At 44.1% G+C, this 17,139-nt stretch overlaps 1 protein-coding gene across 4 annotated transcripts in view; it reads left to right on the forward strand.

The window, feature by feature from the left end:
• phox2bb (paired like homeobox 2Bb) overlaps positions 1–17,139 on the forward strand; it is a 47,832-nt gene that overhangs the window by 10,772 nt on the left and 19,921 nt on the right. For 2 of the 4 annotated variants that reach the window (XM_069922808.1, XM_069922806.1), the window contains exons 2-3: positions 7,402–7,530; positions 14,796–14,853. The exons of 1 other annotated variant lie outside the window; for it this stretch is intronic. Coding sequence is in view for 2 of the 3 variants with exons in the window: in XM_069922806.1 (XP_069778907.1) it covers positions 14,846–14,853 (8 nt within the window). In the remaining variant the exon portion in view is untranslated. The remainder of the gene's footprint in view (positions 1–7,401; positions 7,531–14,795; positions 14,854–17,139) is intronic. One more of the 4 variants, XM_069922807.1, reaches the window with a different exon arrangement.

Here is a 17,139-nt window from a genome sequence, read left to right on the forward strand (position 1 = left end):
AAGATATATTTATCTCCTATGGATGCTGAAACATCTGCAGACTTTCATGTTTCACTCTATTCTATCCAAGTTGGTAGATGTGGCAGTGTGAGTTATGAGTGGAATGTGAAAAAGCTTCCGGGGAACATAGATATACAAGGCAGATAGGTAAAGACTTGACAGGTGGCATATAAACTGGAAAATGCAGAGTCACGAATTTTATGGCAAAAAAAAAACAGGAAAGCAGAGATTATGTCAATTATGAGGATTGAAAAGCGTTGACATTTGAAGGGACAGGTGTGTTCTTGCACACAAAGCACCTAAAATCAATAGATGGGTTCAGCAAGCAATATGATGTTGGGCTGAATTGCAAGAGGATTTGAGTGCAAGAAAAAGAATAAACTACTGCAAATTTTTAGGAGTATAGTGAGAACTGAATCTGGGATACAGTATGTGGGCACAGTGAGAGCAGCAGCGGCCCCGGCCCCGGTCCGGGCGAAGGGTAGGCGGCGGCGGCCCCGATCCGGGCAGGAGCAAGGGGGAGACGGCGGCACCGGCCTCGGTCGAGTGAGGCAGGTGGAGGCCCCGATCCGGGCAGAGAGTGGGAGGTGGCGGCCCCAGTACGGGCACAGAGAGAGCAGCAGCGGCCCCGGCCCCGGTCCGGGCGAAGGGTAGGCGGCGGCGACCCCGATCCGGGCAGGAGCAAGGGGGAGACGGCGGCCCCGGCCTCGGTCGAGTGAGGCAGGCGGAGGCCCCGATCCGGGCAGAGAGTGGGAGGCGGCGGCCCCAATCCAGGCACAGGGTGAGCTGCGGCGACCTCGGCCCCGGTCCGGGCAGTATGGACCGACCTAGGAGGGGAGGCAGGCCCCTCCAGCCCGGGTAAGAAACCTGCATAGGAGAAGGCCACTCCGATATAAAACCTACGACCCAAGGACCTCGCTGCCACGTCCCAGCTTGCTTGGCCACGGCACACGAACCATGGGTGTAAAGGGTGGGGCCAGTACTGCGCGCACTGCACTCCACCTAAAAGCTCCTTTGCGCAGGCCCGAGGACAGGTCCACGTCCTCCCCCTCCACGTCCTCCCCCTCCACGTCCTCCCCCTCAAAAGATGCTCACAAACTCAAGCTAGCATGCTGGAACATCAGAACCATGCTAGACAAGGCTGACAGCCACCGACCTGAACGTCGGTCTGCCCTCATTGCACATGAACTCCTCAGACTTGACATCGACATAGCCGCTCTCAGTGAAGTCCGCCTAGCAGATGTAGGCAGCCTCCAAGAACACGGCGTGGGCTACACACTCTACTGGTCTGGCAAGCCTTCGGATGAATGACGCCTATCTGGTGTAGGCTTCATGGTCAAGAGCTTCATTGCCTCCAAACTCGAAAACCTTCCGACAGGCCTCTCGGACCGAATCATGTCCATGCGACTCCCCCTTCAAAACAAGCGTCGCATCACCCTCATCAGTGTCTATGCTCCAACCCTCCAGGCGGAACCAGCAGAAAAGGACAAGTTCTACACCGACCTGCGCAACCTCATCCAACACACCCCTACAGCCGACAAGCTTGTCATCCTGGGCGACTTCAACGCTCGTGTCGGCAAAGACTCAGAAACCTGGCCAGGAATCCTGGGCAAGCATGGCGTCAGCAAGTGCAACGACAATGGGCGCCTCCTGTTGGAGCTCTGCGCAGAACAGCGGCTTGTCATTACAAACACCCTTTTTCAGCAGAGGGACAGCCTTAAGACCACCTGGATGCATCCCCGATCCAAACACTGGCACCTCCTGGACTACATCCTGGTGCGAGAAAGTGACAAACGAGATGTGCTCCACACCAGGGTCATGCCTAGCGCAGAATGCCACACTGACCACCGGCTGGTTCGCTGCAAGCTCAACCTTCACTTCAAGCCAAAGCCCAGGAACAGTAAAGCCCCCAGAAAGAGGTTCAATGTTGGAAACCTGCAGTCAGACGAAGCGAGAGGAAACTTCCAGGCAAACCTCAAAGCAAAGCTCGACGATGCAACCCGCCTCACGGACCCTCTGGGATCAGTTGAAGACTACCATACTGCAATCCACTGAAGAGGTACTGGGCTTCTCCTCCAGGAAAAACAAGGACTGGTTTGACGAAAACAGCCAGGAAATCCAGGAGCTGCTGGCAAAGAAGCGAGCTGCCCACCAGGCTCACCTTACAAAGCCGTCCTGTCCAGAGAAGAAACAAGCCTTCCGTCGCGCATGCAGCCATCTTCAGCGCAAAATCCGGGAGATCCAAAATGAGTGGTGGACTAGCCTCGCCAAACGAACCCAGCTCAGTGCGGACATTGGCGACTTCAGGGGTTTCTACGAGGCTCTAAAGGCTGTGTACGGCCCCTCACCCCAAGTCCAAAGCCCGCTGCGCAGCTCAGACGGCAAAGTCTTCCTCAGCGACAAGATCTCCATCCTCAACCGATGGTCAGAACACTTCCAATCTCTTTTCAGTGCCAACCGCTCAGTCCAAGATTCCGCCCTGCTCCAGCTCCCTCAACAGCCCCTAAGGCTAGAGCTGGATGAGGTCCTCACCCTGGATGAGACATATAAGGCAATCGAACAACTGAAAAGTGGCAAAGCAGCAGGTATGGATGGAATCCCCCCCAGAGGTCTGGAAGGCTGGCGGCAAAACTCTGCATGCCAAACTGCATGAGTTTTTCAAGCTTTGTTGGGACCAAGGAAAACTGCCTCAGGATCTTCGTGATGCCACCATCATCACCCTGTACAAAAACAAAGGCGAGAAATCAGACTGCTCAAACTACAGGGGCATCACGCTGCTCTCCATTGCAGGCAAAATCTTCGCTAGGATTCTACTAAATAGAATAATACCTAGTGTTGCCGAGAATATTCTCCCAGAATCACAGTGCGGCTTTCGCGCAAACAGAGGAACTACTGACAAGGTCATTGCCCTCAGACAGCTCCAAGAAAAGTGCAGAGAACAAAACAAAGGACTCTACATCACCTTTGTTGACCTCACCAAAGCCTTCGACACCGTGAGCAGGAAAGGGCTTTGGCAAATACTAGAGCGCATCGGATGTCCCCCAAAGTTCCTCAACATGATTATCCAACTGCACGAAAACCAACAAGGTCGGGTCAGATACAGCAATGAGCTCTCTGAACCCTTCTCCATTAACAATGGCGTGAAGCAAGGCTGTGTTCTCGCACCAACCCTCTTTTCAATCTTCTTCAGCATGATGCTGAACCAAGCCATGAAAGACCCCAACAATGAAGACGCTGTTTACATCCGGTACCGCACGGATGGCAGTCTCTTCAATCTGAGGCGCCTGCAAGCTCACACCAAGACACAAGAGAAACTTGTCCGTGAACTACTCTTTGCAGACGATGCCGCTTTAGTTGCCCATTCAGAGCCAGCTCTTCAGCGCTTGACGTCCTGCTTTGCGGAAACTGCCAAAATGTTTGGCCTGGAAGTCAGCCTGAAGAAAACTGAGGTCCTCCACCAGCCAGCTCCCCACCATGACTACCAGCCCCCCCACATCTCCATCAGGCACACAAAACTCAAAACGGTCAACCAGTTTACCTATCTCGGCTGCACCATTTCATCAGATGCAAGGATCGACAATGAGATAGACAACAGACTCACCAAGGCAAATAGCGCCTTTGGAAGACTACACAAAAGAGTCTGGAAAAACACCCAACTGAAAAACCTCACAAAGATTAGCGTATACAGAGCCGTTGTCATACCCACACTCCTGTTCGGCTCCGAATCATGGGTCCTCTACCGGCATCACCTACGGCTCCTAGAATGCTTCCACCAGCGTTGTCTCCGCTCCATCCTCAACATCCATTGGAGCGCTTTCATCCCTAACGTCGAAGTGCTCGAGATGGCAGAGGCCGACAGCATCGAGTCCACGCTGCTGAAGATCCAGCTGCGCTGGGTGGGTCACGTCTCCAGAATGGAGGACCATCGCCTTCCCAAGATCGTGTTATATGGCGAGCTCTCCACTGGCCACCGTGACAGAGGTGCACCAAAGAAAAGGTACAAGGACTGCCTAAAGAAATCTCTTGGTGCCTGCCACATTGACCACCGCCAGTGGGCTGATATCGCCTCAAACCGTGCATCTTGGCGCCTCACAATTTGGCGGGCAGCAACCTCCTTTGAAGAAGACCGCAGAGCCCACCTCACTGACAAAAGGCAAAGGAGGAAAAACCCAACATCCAACCCCAACCAACCAATTTTCCCCTGCAGCCGCTGCAACCGTGTCTGCCTGTCCCGCATCGGACTGGTCAGCCACAAACGAGCCTGCAGCTGACGTGGACTTTTACCCCCTCCATAAATCTTCGTCCGCGAAGCCAAGCCAAAGAGTGAGAACTGAATCTGGGATACGGTATGTGGGTTTTTCTCCTTACAAAAGGAAGTGAATATTTGCAACAGAGAGAGTAAAACAATGGTTCAATAAAATGATTCCTGGATTGGAGGAGAGGAGGGAACCATTACATGAAGAAAGGTTAAGTGAACTGGACTTATCCTTTCTAGAGTTTAGGAGAATGAGTAGTGACCTCATTGGAACACACAAATCTTATCAAATCTGACAGCATCAACGCAAGGATATCACAATCTCAAAATAAAGAATCAAACAATCAGGACTGAAATTAAAAGAACTTTTTCACCAGAGGGTAATGCTCCCTTGGAATTTTCTAACCATAACCATAGCAGCAGTTTAGAATACATTCAAGCGAGATTGGAAGGTTTTTAATGTTAAGGAATCAAGGGACATGAAATTTGTGGAAGAAAGTGGAGCAGAATCTTATTAAAAGGAAAAGGGATTAAAGACCTATCCCTTTTACTATTTGTTATATTTTTACATTCTAATACCAACTGAAATAATAGGATCCATTTCTATATATGCTGGCTTTTGATTCTAAAGTTATTGTTTGACTTTCCAACTGTCCATCTGTTATCAATTATTGGATGTCTAATGTCTTCCAGTTCAAAGTACAGAAAAGTTAATCTTTTTATTAAATTCAGCAATCCTATACCTCTTTACATCTATCCAAAGTGTCACCTGGGCAACATTAAATGGCATTGAATCTTTAACTTGGCTGAATCCAAAGCTGCGATTCTGCATAGATCCTTTCAATCACCAGGATTACATTTCCTTGATTTTGAAACATCATCTCCCTATCGCCTTCTGTGTACACCCCTCTCTGTAACAGAAAGACCACAGTCTGTCCGGGTCAGTGGCAGAATGTCGAGCATTGACACGCTGACCACAGGCACATCTCAGGGCTGTGCGCTCAGCCGGCTCTTGACCCACAACTGCATCCTCAGAACCAGCTCCAACAGAATCATCAAGTTTACCAATGACACAAGAGTAGTTGGTCTCATCAGCAACATTACAGAGAAGAGGTGGAAAATCTTGTGAAATGGCGTGAAAGAAACAGCAAGAATCTCAACGTGGACAATATAAAGGATATAATTGTGGACTTCAGGAGGGCCAGGAACAACCACCCTCCATTACTCAGCAACAATTCTCTATTAGAGAGTGCAAAGAGCACTAAGATCCTAGATGACCTATCGTGAACACACAACATCTCCTTGCTTGTCAGGAAGGTGCAACAGCGACTGTACTTCCTGAGAAGAATGAAGCAGGCAAAACTACTAGTCACAATTATGTCAGCCTTCTATAGGAGCTCTGTCAAGAGTGTCCAGGCTGGCTGTATCATAGTGTGATGCAGAGAAATAGATCGGAGGTCGATCCACAGGACCATGATCATGGCAGAGATGATCACTGGAGTCTCCTTCTCCCTCATTGACATAATCCATCAGAATTATTGCCTGAAGAGGGTGCACAAAATCATTGAGGACCCCTTTCACCCTGCACTCAGTGTCTTTCAGCTGCTCCTGTCAGGGAAGAGATACAAAAATATCAGAGCCACCACAACTAGGCCGAAAAACACCTTCTTCCCAGAGGCAGTAAGAATGCTGAATGACCAAAGGAACTGCTCACACTAACCATCTGAGACACACATATTGATGAAACAATATTTATTTATTCATTTGTATTGATGAAATACTTGTTCAGCGTTGTATCGTTTGTCTGTATGTGAGTTATGTCTGGTTGTATATCTACGTGTTTTGCACCGAGGACCAGAAAACACTGTTTCGTCGGGTTGTATTTGTACAATCTGATGACAATAAATTTGACTTCGCTTCACTTCACTGTTTCATCTTTAATCCACTACTTCAAGTTTTGACTTCTGTGATTCTCTTCAAGGGGATCATCTACAAAGAATGCTCCGGAACTATGAGGAATACAATAAACACTAGATTGCGCATGATACAATATAATTGGTTACACAGGCTAAATAAATAGGACCCAACAGAATCAGACAGATGTTTTCATTGTAAGAAGGAAACGGGACAACAGTACATGCAATTTGGGCATGTGAGAAAGTGGAAAAATTTTGGGAAGATCTAAACCAGGTACTAAATAAAATCACAAAAAGCAACATACCAAAAAATCCAGAGATCTTTCTTCTAAGTAATATAAGAAGTAAAGAACTTGGACTCAATTTGGATGGAGCACAAAAAAGATTTATTATGTTAGCCTTAGCTGTAGCAAAAAAATGTATTATGTCAACCCGGAAATTAGAAGATAGCCTGAGAATACAGCAATGGTACATAGAAATGAAAAAATGTATTCCATTGGAAAAAATAACATATAATTTAAGAAATAACATCACTGTATTCGAACAAATTTGGGAACTGTACATGGAACACAACAGAAAAGTCGTACCGCGGACCTCCACTGCCTAAAATGACAGAAGGAGAAGAAGACGAAATGAACTGACCCAGTATGTAAAAGTAGAAGACACAAATTTCTTGTTTATTTTCATTGTGTGATGACATTGGGTTTAATGTATCATATAGGTTGAACGTTGAGTAGTGGGGGGGGGGGGGTGAAGGAGGGAGGGAAGGGAGGGGGGGAAAAAGGGGAGAAAATGACACTGTGTATATTCAAAATGGAAATGTTTGTGTGTATTTTGGTTAGTATGGTTCATAGTGTGAAAAATAAAAAAAATAAAATAAAAAAAAGTGGATAATCTACCTTTCACACACTGGAACTTGTTAAGAATTTCTCATTCTTACTTTTACCTCCTGGTTCTGAACCCAATAGTTCTGATCAAATTGACAGTGAAATCCTTTGCCCTCGTTTGAAACATCTTCATGGTTTTCCTGCATCCTCCCTCAATAGTTTGCTTCATTTTCCCCAACCTTTCAATTTGCTGTCTTTGGCCCATTTTTTATTCTTGTATTCTTCAAGGTTAATAGTTGCTTCAGCCACTCTACCCCTGCTTTTGGAACTCTATTCCCAAATAATACCCCACATTACAAACCTCCCCCAACTTCCCATCATCTTATTTCAAATATCTTTGCAGAAGGGAGAGGAGAGGAGAGGAGAGGAGAGGAGAGGAGATGAGAGGAGAGGAGAGGAGAGGAGAGGAGAGGAGAGGAGAGGAGAGAAAAGGAGAGAGGAGAAGGACAGAAAAGAAAAGAGTCCGGGGCAGGTAAGAAAACTTTTTAAAAAGTCTCTTACCAGGGTCTGCGGGGAGGAGTCGGCGTCGGAGGCGGCCATTGGTTGAGCGAGCGTACATGAGAGTGTGTAGGGGTTAATTGGAGAAAGGCCAATAAATAAGAGGGACAGCGAGCGGCCCAGCGAGTGAGTGGCCCAGTGAAGGAGTGGGACTTCCAGGCTTTGGCTCATCAGGCTTCGGCGAAAGCAGGCGGAGAGAAAGCTAAGATAGTCTTTATTACTACTTCATTGGGGTAAGGGATGAGTGTTAAGGCTGTGTGTTGTCAGGAGTGCCGGATGTGGGAGGTCCTGGAGTCTTCCAGTCTCCCGGATGTCCATATCTACACTAGGTGTATCGAGCTGCAGATTCTCAGGGACTGTGTTAGGGAACTAGAGCAGCAGCTCGATGACCTCAGGCTGGTTAGGGAAACAGAGGAAGTCATAGACAGGAGTTACAGCCAGGTGGTCACGCCGGGGCCACGGGAGGATGAAAGGTGGGTAACTGTTAGGAGAGGGACAAAAGAACGTAAGGTGCCAGAGACGAGCCCTGTGAATGTAACCCTCAGCAATAAGTATGCCTCTTTGAGCACTGTTGAGGGGGACATCAAGGTTGGGGGGAGTGACAGTGGCTGTGCCTCCGGCACGAGGTCGGCCCCTGTAGCTCAGAAAGGGAGGGAAAGGAAGAGGAGGGCAATTGTGGTAGGAGACTCCATAGTTAAGAGGACGGATAGGGGATTCTGAGGACGCAGCAAGGAGTACCGGATGGTGGTTTGCCTCCCTGGTGCCAGGGTCCGGGATGTTGCTGCTCGTGTCCCAGATATCCTAAAGTGGGAGGGACAGGAGCCAGAGGTCGTGGTACATGTAAGTACCAATGACATAGGGAGAATTAGAGAAGAGGTCCTAAAAAGTGAGTACAGGCAGTTAGGTAGGGAGTTAAAAAGAAGGACCGCAAAGGGGGTAATCTCTGGATTACTCCCTGTGCCACGTGACAGTGTGAATAGAAATAGAATGAGGTGGAGGATTAACACGTGGCTGAAGGGGTGGAGTAAGGGGCAGGGTTTTAAGTTTCTGGATAACTGGGACCTTTTTTGGGGGAGATGTGACCTGTACAGTAAGGACGGGTTACACTTAAATCCCAGGGGGACCAGAATCCTGGCAGAGGTATTTGCTAGAGCTACTCAGGATCCTTTAAACTAGAATGGTTGGGGGGAGGGAACAAAATAGTACAGAGTAGTAAGGAGAAGGTTAGAATGCAAACAAAGAAAGTTTGTAGTAAGTATTTGAATATGGATGGGCAGGTGATAGAGAAGGGAAATGCTCTGGAAGAAGATGAAGGGCAATTGGCAGGAAAAGTAAATAATGTTGTTATTAAAGATGAGGGAAAACAGGGATTAAAAATTGGGAAATCTCTGAAATTCATATATTTTAATGCCAGGAGTATTGTAAAAAAGGTGGATGAGCTGAAGGTGTGGATTGATACTTGGAAGTATGATGTGGTAGCGATTAGTGAGACATGGTTGCAGGAGGGATGTGATTGGCAACTGAATATCCCTGGGTTTTGTTGTTTTAGGTGTGATAGAGTTGGAGGGGCAAGAGGAGGTGGGGTTGCATTGCTTGTCAGGGAAAATATTACAGCGGTGCCTAGGAAGGATAGATTAGAGGGCACATCCACGGAGGCTATTTGGGTGGAACTGAGGAGTAGGAAAGGAGAGGTTACACTTGTAGGGGTGTATTATAGACCACCCGGAGGGGACCAAGACCTAGAGGAGCAAATCTGTAGGGAGATAGTAGATATTTGTGATAAGCACAGGGTTGTAATTATGGGAGATTTTAATTTTCCACGTATAGATTGGGAAACACGTTCTGTGAAAGGACTGGATGGGTTAGAGTTTGTGAAATGTGTGCAAGATAGTTTTTTACAACAATATGTAGAGGTGCCGACTAGAGAAAGAGCAGTGTTAGATCTACTGTTGGCAAATGGGATGGGTCAAGTGACGGAGGTTAGTGTTGGAGAGCACTTCGGGTCCAGTGATCATAATGCCATCAGCCTCAATGTCATTATGGAAAGAGAGAAATCAGGGCAAAGGATTGAGGTTTTTGATTGGGGAAAAGCTAGATTTGAGGAGATGCGAAAGGACTTGCAGGGTGTGCATTGGGACAATTTGTTTTATGGGCAGGATGTAGTAGAGAGATGGAAGTCTTTTAAAGATCAGATTTTGAGAGTGCAAAAGCTTTATGTTCCTGTTAGGTTAAAAGGAGGGGCAAAAGGTTTGAGAGAGCCGTGGTTTTCAAGGAATATTGGAAACTTGGTTCGAAGAAAAAGGGAGGCGTACATTAGAAATAAGAAGCATGGAGTTAAGGAGATGTTTGAAAGATACATTGAATGTAAGAGGAATCTTAAGAGAGGAATTAGGAAAGCTAAAAGAAGGTACGAGAAAACTATGGCAAGCAGGGTGAAAACTAATCCAAAAGAGTTCTACAAATATGTTAATGGTAAGAGGAAAGCTAGGACAAAATTGGTCCCTTAGAAAATCAGAGCGGAAAACTGTGTGTGGAGCCTAGAGAAATGGGGGAGATATTGAACAGTTTCTTTTTTTCGGTATTCACTAAGGAGAAGGATATTGGGAGACGTGAGATAAAAAAAAGCAAATTGGGTAAATATGGGGAATATAGAGATTACAAAAGGTGTAGTTTTAAGGCTTTTGAAGAATATAAAGGTGGATAAGTCTCCGGGACCAGACAGGATCTTCCCCAGGACATTGAGAGAAGTGAAGGAGGAAATAGCAGAGGCTCTGGCGGTAATTTTCCAAATGTTATTAGATATGGGGATAGTGCCGGAGGATTGACGCATTGCGCATGTGGTTCCGTTATTTAAAAAGGGTTCAAGGAGGAAGCCTGGCAACTATTGGCCTGTAAGTTTGACGTCTGTGGTAGGTAAATTAATGGAGAAAATTCTTAGAGATAGTACTTATAAACATCTGGATAGACAAGGTCTGATCAGGAGCACTCAACATGGATTTGTGGGAGGAAGGTCGTGTTTGACCAATCTGATTGAATTTTTTGAAGAGGTGACTAGGATTGTGGATGAGGGTAGCGCAGTGGATGTTGTCTATATGGACTTCAGTAAGGCCTTCGATAAGGTACCACATGGAAGGTTAGTTAGGAAGGTGCAGTCGTTAGGTATAAATTTTAAGATAGTCAAATGGATTGAACATTGGCTGAAAGGGAGAGGCCAGAGAGTGGTAGTGGATAATTGTCTGTCAGTTTGGAGGCCGGTGACCAGTGGTGTGCCTCAAGGATCTGTATTGGGCCCATTGTTGTTCGTTATATACATTAATGATCTAGATGATGGGGTGGTGAATTGGATTAGTAAATATGCAGACGATACTAAGATAGGTGGAATAGTGGATAATGAAGAAGGTTTTCAAGGATTGCAGAGGGATTTGGGCTGCTTATAAAAGTGGGCTGAAAAATGGCAGATGGAATTTAATGCTGATAAGTGTGAGGTGCTTCATTTTGGTAAGAAGAATCAGAATAGGACATACGTGGTAAATGGGAGAGCATTGAGGAATACAGAAGAGCAGAAAGATTTAGGAGTAACGGTACATCGTTCCCTGAAGGTAGAAACTCACGTGAATAGGGTGGTGAAGAAGGCTTTTAGTATGCTGGCCTTTATTAATCATTGCATGGAATATAGGAGTTGGGAGGTGATGTTGAGATTGTATAAGACGTTGGTGCAGCCTAATTTGGAGTTCTGTGTGCAGTTCTGGTCGCCTAATTATAGGAAGGATATAAACAGAGTGGAGAGAGTGCAGAGAAGGTTTACCAGAATGTTACCTGGGTTTAAGCATCTAGAGTATAGGGAGAGATTGGACAGATTAGGTCTTTATTCTTTGGAGTGTAGAAGGTTGAGAGGGGATTTGATAGAAGTATTTAAGATTATGAAAGGGATAGACAGAGTGGATGTGGATAGACTATTTCCGTTAAGAGGAGGAAAGATTAAAACAAGAGGACATGAGTTAAGAATTAAGGGGCAGAGGTTTAGAGGTAACATGAGGGGGAACTTCTTTACTCAGAGAGTGGTAGCCGTGTGGAATGATCTTCCGGGATAAATAGTGGCGGCGGAGTCAATTGCATTATTTAAGTAAAGGTTGGACAGGTATATGGATGAGAAGAAGATGGAGGGTTATGAGAATTGTGCAGGGAGGTGGGACTAAAAAGGGGTGTTTGGTTTGGTGCGGACTAGAAGGGCCTATTGGCCTGTTTCCATGCTGTAATTGTTATGTTATGTTATGTTATGTTATGTTATGTTATGTTAATATTTCCTCTTTTCCTGCTCATCTGATAAAAAGTCACCAACTTGAAACAGTAATTCTATGTCTCTGCCACACATGCTGCCCAACCAGCTAAATATTTCAAACATTTTCTGTCTTTATTTCAGATTTCAAGAATCTGCAGTGCATTTGTTTGCTTTTAGATCTGTCCTCCAATCGTGGTTTTCATCTACAGTTCATTGTCCTTTCTGCTGTTGTATCTTGCAAGGTGCTCTGAAGCACTGTTCAGCTTTCTGGGAACTCTAAGTGAACACCTCGCATTGATTTTAATCATATATTTTCAGCCTGGATACAAAAATAGAGAAAAAAAGCCAATACAACCACAGAAGCAGAGGATATTATAGCACAGAAACAGGCCCCTTTGGCCCTTCAAGTCTGTGCTGAATTGTTTTCGGCCTAGTCACACTGACCTGCACCTAGTCCATAGCCCTCCATACCTCTCTCATCCATGAACCTGTCCAAATTCTTCTTAAATGTTAAAATTGAGCCCGCATTCACCACTTTAGCAAGCAGATCATTACACACTCCCACCACTCTCTTTGTGAAGAAGTTCCCCCTTATATTCTGCCAAACCTTTCCCCTTTCACCATTAATCCATGTCCTTTGGTTTGTATCGCACCTACCCTCAGTGAAAAAAGCTTACTTCCACTTATTCCATCTAAACTCCTCATAATTTTATTAACCTCTATAAAATCTCCCCTCATTCTTTTATGGTCCAGGGAATTAAGCCCTAACCTGTTTAACCTTTCCCTCAGTTCCTGAAGTGTGCGCAACAAGACTGTGACCAAGACTGCACACAATATTCCTATAGTTAGGTGACCAAGACTGCACACAATCTTCCTGTAGTTAGGTGACCAAGACTGCACACAATCTTCCTGTAGTTAGGTGACCAAGACTGCACACAATCTTCCTGTAGTTAGGTGACCAAGACTGTACACAATCTTCCTGTAGTTAGGTGACCAAGACTGCACACAATCTTCCTGTAGTTAGGTGACCAAGACTGCACACAATACTCAAATTTGGCCTCACTCATGTATCTTGCAAGTTACTCTGAAAAACTGTTCAGCTTTGAATACTAGGCAGAAAAATAATCTGGAACAGACTGGAAGGTCCAAAGGGGCCTGTTTCTGTGCTATAATGTTCTCTGGTTCTGTGGTTGTATTTGCTTCTTTTCTCTATTTTTGTATCCTTGCTGAAAATATATGACTAACATCAATGGCAGGTGTTTACTTAGAGTTTCCAAATACAACTATACTCAATACTTTGATGTATGAAGGCCAATATACCAAATTTCTCTTTATAAACCTATCCACCTGTGATACCACTCTCAGGGAATTATATATCTGTATTCCCAGATCTCTCTGTTCTGCCGCACGCCTCAGTGCCCTACCATTCACCAAGTATGTCCTTCTTTGGTTTCTCCTTCCAAAATCAACACCTCATTCTTGTCTGCATTAAATTCCATCTGCCATTTTCAGCCTATTTTTCCAGATCTCTCTGCCAGCTTTGAAAACCTTCTTCACTGCCCACAATGCCTCCAACCTTAGTGTCATCTGAAAACTTGCTAATCAAATATAAACAAATGTCAAATCCAAAGGGCTAATATCTTCATTCTTTAACTGTTGGGTTTTTTTTCTTGTAATTCATCTTTAGTATGAATGAATAGGCAGACACCTGTAGTGTCCAGAAATCAATATGTGGTTCATGGCAACACACATGGGTATGGAGAGAAAAGAGTTCAATATGACTCAAAGCTGGTGAGATGTAAATAGCCATTAAACAATGGGCCAAATGACCTGGCTCTGCATCATTATTTTGTTTTCAGTTTTTTTCTGGCAAGACTTCTCAATTTCAGACAGGATGTACCACGTAGTAAACTTGTACAGAGAATTTACAAGAATGAAAAATTCCGGAGGGCAGACTACTTTAAAAGCCATGTTGTTCTCAATATGCTGGTCACCACACACCTCTTGTTTTAACAGGAAACAATCTAACAATCTCTTTTTACATTTTTCCAGGCTGCAATTGGTATCAGGCCACAATATAAGTTTGATGAGTACATAATTAGAGATATAAGTTCACAAATATCCTGCTTGATTGAGATGGAGCAGTCCAACAGACTGTGAATATACATCACCAGAAGCATAGATTTCCATCAAACTAAGAGAAGATGAAATATATAAGTGGGGATTGTACATATAGTATCAGATTCCATTTCAGCCATGATATTTACAAGACTTTGATAAACCATAAAAGATGCAGAGGTCAGACATAAAAAGTATTCTGGAACTCAATAGCCCTTGTTGCGTAGAAAGGCCAAGATTGTTCCTATTTTATGATAAGATATTCCAATATAGCCCAGTGAGCCCAAAATATCAGTATTGTGTTCAATTAAGAAGAAAGATTGTTAAATAGGAGAAAACTTGACTGGATGAAATAGATTTAATGATACACCTTGGAAAGAAGGAGAGGAATGATACAGTAAATAGTAAAACTTGGAAGGGTTTGTAGAGCTGAGGGACCAAAGGTTCAAACATTCACATTTTTGCACCTGGTGATGTTGATAAAGGGTGTAAAAGAAAGAACATAACTAGCTTCTTAGTAATGAGAGAATGAGAAAAGAGATTGTGCAAAACATACACAGATTATAGCCGTGATTTCAACAGCATGGCACAGTCTATGAGCTGGATATCTCCACCAGATGTGCCACTTACAGGACAGAAACAGCCAGCTCCAATGTATTTATAAGTGAATGACCTGCAATCTCTGGTATGCTTGGGGGTAGGTGGGCACTTTGATTGCATTAGGTGATTGCATTCGGCATATTTTAAGGATGTTCAGCTCGGCAATGCATATTCTGGAGAGTGATGCAGTTGAAAATAAATTGTTATTTTGATCATCTGTTTATTGTTTTTGACACCTCAAGCAAGTTGGAGAGAGAAGAAAGCAGCAACAACAGAAAGGAACAATAGGTGAATGTGCAAGTAAGTAATCAACAAATATTAACATTGGACCTCTTGCTGCCATAATAGCAACCAGAAACTCAAGTCAGGCAATAAATTAGGAGTGGGATCCTAAGAGGGTGAAAGAAAATATTTTCATAGAGGAGAGATGTATAAGAAAAAAAGTACAGATAGGAAAGATCTTAAAAAGTTGGGAGAAGAGTTACACACAAACTTGTTCTTGGTAGACAAATTTAATTTGTCATCAGAAGAATGGTGGGAAGCTTATGAGAATTTTGCTTTATTTAATATGCATCATATTGTTAGAACATGGACTTCTCATGGACATTAACATGAGCAGAATCGGGAGAAGATTTTCAAACCAAAAAAAAAAATCGAAGAGATATTGAATTTGAAGAGAATGCGGAAGAAAGAAAAATATCTTGTCTTTCATGGACTCATGACAATCTAACTGGATAGTTCCTTCTTCACAAGAAAATGGCAAAGTAGGCTTTTTCAGAGATGTAATACTTCATAGAGCTGATTTTAACAGAAAAATAAAGCAGTAATATATTGGGAGCTGTCCCAAGGCGAAACTGGTAAGTTGGGCTGACTCTCACGTAAATATTGAGGACGACCAATGTGGTGGGATAGGGGTAATTCATTGGAAAGCTGATAAACCTGCAGCCCTAAGAGGTAGAGTGCTTGTAATATGTCTGTTGGAATCCATTATGTGCTAGGAACCCAACATACATTTTAAGGAGTAACTGGTTAGGAAAGTGCCTCGATTTTCTCATCCATTTTCACCAGCTTTTGTGTAAAGACTGAGGGGTCCTGGAAAGATTACCACGCTGCTGCAGAGAAGGTGAGTTCCCACATCCAAAGAAAAATTTGACCCACCAACCTGTCTTCCAATCTTGTTCCAATCGAACACTGCTGAGGGGCCTGAACGAACAGTGACTTGATTTGTCCCCGTGCAGCTGTTCAGGCCTTCTGCATTCTTCTCTCATATAATAGTCTGCTTTCACAGGACCTCTGAGAGAACTTTTGTTTTGATTGGGTCCACAAAAATGGAAGGAATCAATATAAATACTTGTGTAAACATTGTAGCAGGAAGACCAATCACAATCAAATCCAATGTATTCAAATATAATTTTCTGCTCAAAATAAATCAATATGATCAGTTCCTAAATTTTGAGTCAGCAGGAAAACATGGCTTTCAGACATAAGTGGTTCAGAAACATATGGGATCCCAACCAATGTAAACATATGGGGATTCAAGCAGTCAATAGCCTGGTTGCGAATGAACTACTGGTGACCTTCTTGAGCTGCATTCTTTCTGACATACACAACAGAGATGAGCAGCCAGCATTTAATGGTTCATAACTAATTTTACTTAACTTTGCTGAAAGTTCAGTTAACAGTGATCGGAGCAGGAGTCATGGCCCAGCTAATTGGTGGGAAAATGCCTTGGGGAAAACACTCACTGATGCAGGCAGGAGAATGGAAGCAGTCATGAAAATGAAAGTGATGTAATGTGCCACCTCATGATTTGTAGACAGGCCCCCAGTAGAAACAGGGTTGTTTCATGAAGCAATTTACTGGTTTGTGTCATTTCTTCTCTCGTTCTGACTTCAGGGCTTCTGATTGCAGCAAATTGAAATGTGAGAATTACCAATCCACAAATGAGAATACTCTTAGATGCATCTTTGCAGTTGCATCATATCCTTTTAAGGTTACCCTGCCCTCTCCATTATAAGTGATGTTAATCCATTGTTATTGCCATCGCCTCATGCTTTACTCTTACCATGAACCTCCAGGGTAACTTTGGAAGTCATAGAGCACCAGGGATAACCTGCAGCCAACATTTTCTAGTTGTTATGCCACAGCTGAGACTTCCTCTGGGAGCGAGGTTTCATGAAAGTTATCTTAAAAATACAAGTTTCAGTTCCATTTCTATAATTCCATTAGTAATTCCTCATGCATATTTTTTTTATCCTCAAATGCCATCTTTAGGTTAGGCAGGTATAGGAAGTGGGAAGTGAGGATATTTTTTGATTATCATTACTGCTTCTCATGCTCTAACCTGAGGACAACTTCAAATCTTTCCCATTTAAACCTCTTTTCACCAATCTTCTAAGATTTGTCTCTTTACAGTCGTTTTTTTTTTACTTCTACCATTGCCTCTAATAGAAGGTGGAGCAAAAATCTCTAAGGTAACATAAATACAATTTACGAGTTGAAGAATTACACAGAAGAGGTGAGGAGGAGATAACGAGGAAGGAGAAATAGTGAAAACTATAGAGTCATAGAATCATACAGAGTGGA

Source organism: Narcine bancroftii, chromosome 3 (genome assembly GCF_036971445.1).
Source record: "Narcine bancroftii isolate sNarBan1 chromosome 3, sNarBan1.hap1, whole genome shotgun sequence".
Classification (NCBI taxonomy): domain Eukaryota; kingdom Metazoa; phylum Chordata; class Chondrichthyes; order Torpediniformes; family Narcinidae; genus Narcine; species Narcine bancroftii.